At 47.4% G+C, this 5,832-nt stretch overlaps 2 protein-coding genes across 2 annotated transcripts; both read right to left on the minus strand.

Annotated features, from left to right (window-relative positions):
- Positions 1 to 754: 754 nt before the first annotated feature.
- Positions 755 to 3,850, minus strand: LOC139818226 (uncharacterized). The gene is made up of 2 exons (XM_071786840.1): positions 2,910 to 3,850; positions 755 to 2,789 (listed from the first exon to the last, which is right to left on the minus strand). The coding sequence occupies exons 1-2, from the start codon at positions 3,848 to 3,850 to the stop codon at positions 755 to 757; spliced, it is 2,976 nt and encodes a 991-aa protein (XP_071642941.1).
- Positions 3,851 to 4,640: 790 nt separating this feature from the next.
- Positions 4,641 to 5,561, minus strand: LOC139818227 (uncharacterized). Its single transcript, XM_071786841.1, has one exon. The coding sequence runs from the start codon at positions 5,559 to 5,561 to the stop codon at positions 4,641 to 4,643; it is 921 nt and encodes a 306-aa protein (XP_071642942.1).
- Between the last annotated feature and the right edge of the window lie 271 nt (positions 5,562 to 5,832).

Here is a 5,832-nt window from a genome sequence, read left to right on the forward strand (position 1 = left end):
CGAGCAAATACGCCAGCAACGCACGTTAGAGGACGGCGATAATCGTCCGTCACTCGCAAAAGACACACACGCCGCGAGAAATCAGTAGAAAAAAAAGCACTTCGTTTGCCAAGATGCACGCGACACGTCCGAACACGATCACGGCCAGCGCGCGAATCCCACGCTGGATGGCAAGTGATTGCGCGGGGTAACCGGCGCCCGCTCGAGAACCGAAAGGGCCCGACGCTCGGCGAAAGCGCCCGAAGGGAATCAAGCGCAAGTCCCTAGTAGTATCGCGTGCGCAGGCGTGGTTGTATTTCCAACATTCTGCCCCCCTTGAAAGGACATGCTTTCAATCAATCGCATTTGATACAAAATAGAGCAGCCGCGATACCGGATGCCGCTATAAACGCAATGGTTAGACTCATTATGTATGATCGCATCTTAAAATAGCCCTTGGTGTACAATCATCTTTGAACTTTTAAAATCTTAATCTAGGGTGATATGACGCAGTTTCACATACAGTAATCGCAATTCTTGGTACGCTAAAATTTTGCGTAACTAAATATAACGGACTTGAACGCAATAAATGAATGCAACAAAACTAACGCAAAAAAAAAATAGAATTAAACGCAATGAATTAATACATCGAGATTAGCAAAAAAATAATGGAATTGAACGCAATGAATTAATATTTTAAAATTAGCCGAAAAAATAGAATGGAACGCAATGAAATTACCTATCGGGTTAACAATCAATGGGCAGTATCGCAATTTTAGTTGGGTCTCACGAAAGATCCCGATGCGGTCCTTATGGTAGCAGTGCGAATCTGCCCGTCAGGTCCGGGATGAGTCTTCTCCACTCGTCCTATCAGCCACTGCAAAGGAGCTAGGTTTTGCTGCTTTAACAAAACGAGTTGATTTAATTGCAATTGCCGGCCCTTATTGGATCTCCATTTACTACGCTCTTGCAGAGAGTGGAGGTATTTGGAAGACCAACTGCTCCAAAAATGTTGCCTTAACTGCTCCACTCTCTGCCATCGGAGCAGTCGATTCTCGTTGACATCGTTCAATTCTTCGTAAGGGAAACTATTCAGGGGGGTGCCAACTAAAAAGTGACCCGGGGTTAAACAAGCTAGGTCGTTCGGGTCTTCGCTCAAAGGCGTAATCGGCCGCGAGTTTAGGATCGCTTCTATTTCATATAATACTGTTGACATCTCCTCGAAAGTTAGATGCGCTTTCCCAACGATACGATTTAAGTGGTATTTCGCGGATTTAACCGCGGCTTCCCATAGCCCTCCGACATGCGGGGCGTTGGGAGGAATAAAGTTCCAAGATGTGTTTTGGTCTCGTAAAAAATGTCGAATTTCGGATTGTGTCTGGTTGTCGTTGAAAAACTCGAAAAATTCTTTCAACTGCCCCTGGGCCCCCACGAACGTGGTTCCATTATCCGAATACATGCATGCGGGTTTGCCTCTACGGGCTGAGAAACGTTTAAGCGCTCCGATAAACGTGTTCGATGTTAAATCACTGACCAACTCGATGTGAACTGCTTTAGTGGAAAAGCAAACAAATATCGATACGTATGCTTTGCCGAGTCGGGCATTACGTCGCTTGCCTCCTCGGAGCATCAATGGTCCGGCGTAATCGACACCGCTATGATGAAAAGGTCTCGATACTGTAACGCGCCCTGCAGGTAAGGAACCCATGACGACCTCTGACAGAACGGGTTTGGCTTTAAAGCAAGTCACGCCACCTTGAATGATTTTTCGCGCGCTCGAGCGTAATGACAACGGCCAGAAGCGCTGTCTTACCGCGGCCATAGTAGCCTGTATTCCTGCGTGAGCATTATGTATGTGTTCCCGTTCTATTATTCGTTTCGTTAACTCGTGGCTACGTGGAAGTACTATCGGATGACGTGCATCGTAAATTAAATCGGAATTTTGAATTCTCCCCCCTACGCGTATTAATCCATCCGAGGATATAAAGGGCATTAATGAGTTTAGCTGACTCGATTTGCCGAGGGGTTCGTCTTTGGATAACGCCTTGTATTCCAGATGGAACGATCGCCTCTGTACAGCTTTACATAGGAGCATCAATGCGAAAAGACTTTCTAAGTGTGAAATAAACGGTGTAGGCTTGTCTGGCCGACGCGCCTTGTTAAATCTCAGGCAATAAGCCAAGATGCGGCAGACTTTATTTAAATCGAAATATTTAAGAATCAGTTCTTCGGGAAGAGATGTTTCTATGGCGACGACGGCCGCAGTAGGGCCCTTTCGTTCCAGGACGTTTTCTAGATGCTTGAAGGTGCTGTTGGGCCAATATTCCTCGATTGAAGCCAAGAACTCGGGTCCGTGCCACCACAACGGTGAGCTCAATAGATCGTGTGGTTCGAGTCCTCTTGAGATAATGTCAGCTGGATTGCTGGCTGATGAGATGTGGCGCCAACTGTCAATATCTGAGGTACGTTGTATCTCGCCAACTCGATTGGCCACAAAAACGGTCCACCTTCGGGATGGCGACGAGATCCAGTTAAGAGTTATTGTTGAATCGGACCATAGAAAAATAGGTATGTCCGTTAAGCCGATTGCCACTTTGACCTTGCTAACTAGTTGTGACAACAGCAAGACTGCCGCCAACTCGAGTCTTGGTAGTGAGACACTCTTAATTGGTGCGACGCGCGACTTGGAACACAAAAGTTCAGAGCGGAATTCAGTGGTTCCCACCCACGTGCGTATGTACACGCAAGCGCCGTAGGCTCGTTCGCTAGCGTCACAAAATCCGTGCAATTGTACGGATCTGGGGTCCGTACTATATTTGACGCAACGGGGTACGCTGAGGTTGTTAACGAGAGGCAGTTGGTCCTTTAATTTTCTCCACCGAGTGTCTATGTCCGGGGGAATTGATTCGTCCCAATGGATGTCCGATTACCAGAGATCTTGCATAATCAGCTTCGCTAACACGATGATGGGTCCAAGGAGTCCCAATGGGTCAAATAGACTTGATATCTCGGATAAGATAGTGCGTTTGGAGACGACAGCTTGTGCCTCTAATTTGTACGAAAGGTAGAATCGATCTTGCGTCTGATTCCAATGAATGCCTAGTATGGAAGAATTTCTACCTTCGTTTATTGTCATTACGTTGTCGCTTGAATCGTGCATATGATCTAGTAGTTCCGGGCAGCTGGACAACCATTTACTTAACTCGAAGCCTCCCTCTCGCAATAATGCAATGACTTCATCACGTGCCTCTCTGGCTTCGGTTATGGAATCCGCCCCTGTGAGCAAGTCGTCCATGTAAAAATCTCTTTGCACTCTGATTAAACCCGCTGGATATTTATCATGACGGAGTTCAGCTAAATGCTTGAGGCATCTCGTTGCTAAGTATGAGGCCGATGACGTGCCGTACATGACGGTAGTGAGCTCGTACGTCTTTACCTCGGTGACTGGGCTGTCACGCCACATAATTCGTTGGTAGCGTGTTTGAGAAGGATGGACTTGTATCTGGCGATACATTTTGATTATATCTGCCGTGAGTACGTAACGGAACATTCGAAATCGTGTGAGTATCGATAGGAGATCTTGTTGCACGACTGGGCCCGTCAGGAGAGCATCGTTGAGTGATATGCCAGAAGTGCTTTTGCACGAAGCGTCGAAAACAACCCGAATTTTGGTTGCCCCTGCCGTGGTCTTGAATACAGCATGGTGAGGTAAATAGAAGGATCCTTTGTCATCCTGAGCTGTGTCCTCCACCTGCTTCATATGCCCCAAGGCAAGATATTCGTCCAAAAATTGATTGTATTGGACTCTCAAATTGGGGTCACGCGCAAGCCTTTTTTCTAGTCCACGTAATCTTTTCAGCGCTATCTCCATCGTGTCTCCGATTTTCTCGATGACTTGTTCCTTGAACGGGAGCTTCACGATATATCTACCTTGTGCGGTTCGTGTTGTGTTATCTTGGAAGTGCTGCTCGCAGCGGACTTCGTCGGCGGTAAGGTTATCTGGGCCCTCGATCGTTTCTATAGCCCAGAAGCGACTCAACTGCTCGTCCAGCTGAGCGTTGGTTACTGACGCGTGGAAAGATTGAATATGCTTGGTGGCTTTCGAGGGTTGACCGAGGCGTCCCGCGAGGATCCATTAGAATCTGCAGTGTTGGGTGGTTCGTCGAAGTCTTGACTTGACCGACGCAAAGGACTTGCTAGAAAAGCTCTGCTCCTATCAATATATCAACATCAGCTGGCGCGTTGAACTGAGGATCGGCTAGGACGATATTGCGGGGAAGCTCGAAAGCACTTCGTTTCAGTGCGAATGCTGGTAGCTTATCGGTTAGTCGGTCAGTGACGATGCAATCGAGTGTGGTAGCGAATGTATTAATGCGAGATTGCAAACGAACGTGCGTTATTAACGAGGATCTTGTGGTCGTGTTATTGATGCCGGAAATCGAGATAGTAGATGACCGCGTCTGGAGGTTAAGCGTATCCAAGAATTTCTTCGAGATGAAGTTTGCTTGTGAGCCGCAATCGAGCAATACGCGACAAGGCTTGCGTGAACCTTCGCGATCATATGCGTACACGATCGCGGTAGCAAGTAGAACGCATTCGTCGCTCCGTGAAGTCGAATGTGTAACCACGGTAGCGGGCGAGCTTGCTGACGTTGTTGTCTGTTATGGTTTTTCTTCCTTAGGCTGGTGTCGAGGTGCATCTTCGGTGAGGTGCAACAACGAATTGTGCTTCATTTTGCACACCTTGCAATTTCCGGAACTGCATTTACTCGCAATATAAGAAGTTGATCTTACACAATTCATGCAAATCTTGGCTTTGCGAATCTCGGCAATTCTTTGTGGAATCGCGAGTGCTAGGAATTTTTGGCAATGATAATGCTCCTCGCCACAATGACTGCATTTTAATCCGACCGACGCGACACAAACGGCTTGACGTTTCGCGCCAGAAGATACTCGCGCATTGTTCTTGGACGATGGGGCGCTTGATTTCCCGGTGGATTCTAACATTTGACTGTGATGTATTATAAAGTCTAGAAGCTGTTTGAAGCTTGGCAACTCGGTTGCAGTTAATGAGTTTTGCCATTCCCGCATTGTGACGGCATCAAGTTTGCTGCTCAAAATATGAACAAGTAAGTCGTCCCAATGAGAAATCGGACGTTTCAAAGCCTGAAGGGCACGTACATGTCTTGACCCGCCATCGGCGATTTGTCGTAATTCGCATGCATTTTCTCGCGACATGGAAGGCAATTCCATAATAGCCTTGATGTGGATCTGTGTAATCACACGTTTATTGTCGTAGCGCTCCTTAAGTAAGCTCCAGGCGACTCCGTAATTAACCGCGGAAATTTCTAGCGAGCTGATGATGTTTTTCGCGTCACCCGTTAGAGAGGCGCGCAAATATTGAAACCTTTGTATGTCATCTAGTGATTCGTTCGCGTGAATCATGGAATGGAATGTATCAAAAAACGGAAACCATCCCTCGTAATTACCGGAAAACTCGGGCAAATTTATCTTGGGCAAACGTATTTGTGCGGAAGATTCCGACGTATGGGACGCTCGCGAACCCGCAGGGGATGGGGTCATTGCTTGCCGCGTTGTATTTATGGTTAATAACTCGCGCATGCGCCCCGCTAGCAAATAGTAAGCGTCTTCGAATCCCGCGCGATGACCTGATTCGCTATCGTCTAGTAATTCTATGCTTGTTTGAACAGACTCGTAATCCGACCAATACCGATCGAGCTTGGATAGGCGCTCTTAAAGCTGTGCTGTCATGGCCGGTGTAATGGCGACGGCGGGAACTGACTCGACGAACATTTTTATGCGTGTGCACGAACCTTGAATTGTGGAGCGCCGC

Source organism: Temnothorax longispinosus, chromosome 8 (genome assembly GCF_030848805.1).
Source record: "Temnothorax longispinosus isolate EJ_2023e chromosome 8, Tlon_JGU_v1, whole genome shotgun sequence".
NCBI lineage: Eukaryota > Metazoa > Arthropoda > Insecta > Hymenoptera > Formicidae > Temnothorax > Temnothorax longispinosus.

Bases quoted from the DNA above. Each gene is read 5' to 3' on its own strand.
- LOC139818227 (XM_071786841.1), bottom strand. From the start codon at position 5,561: ATGACCCCATCCCCTGCGGGTTCGCGAGCGTCCCATACGTCGGAATCT.
- LOC139818226 (XM_071786840.1), bottom strand. From the start codon at position 3,850: ATGGAGATAGCGCTGAAAAGATTACGTGGACTAGAAAAAAGGCTTGCG. The intron at 2,790-2,909 runs GTAATCGGACAT...CGTCAAATATAG, and splicing joins CTGATTATGCAAGATCTCTG to TACGGACCCCAGATCCGTAC.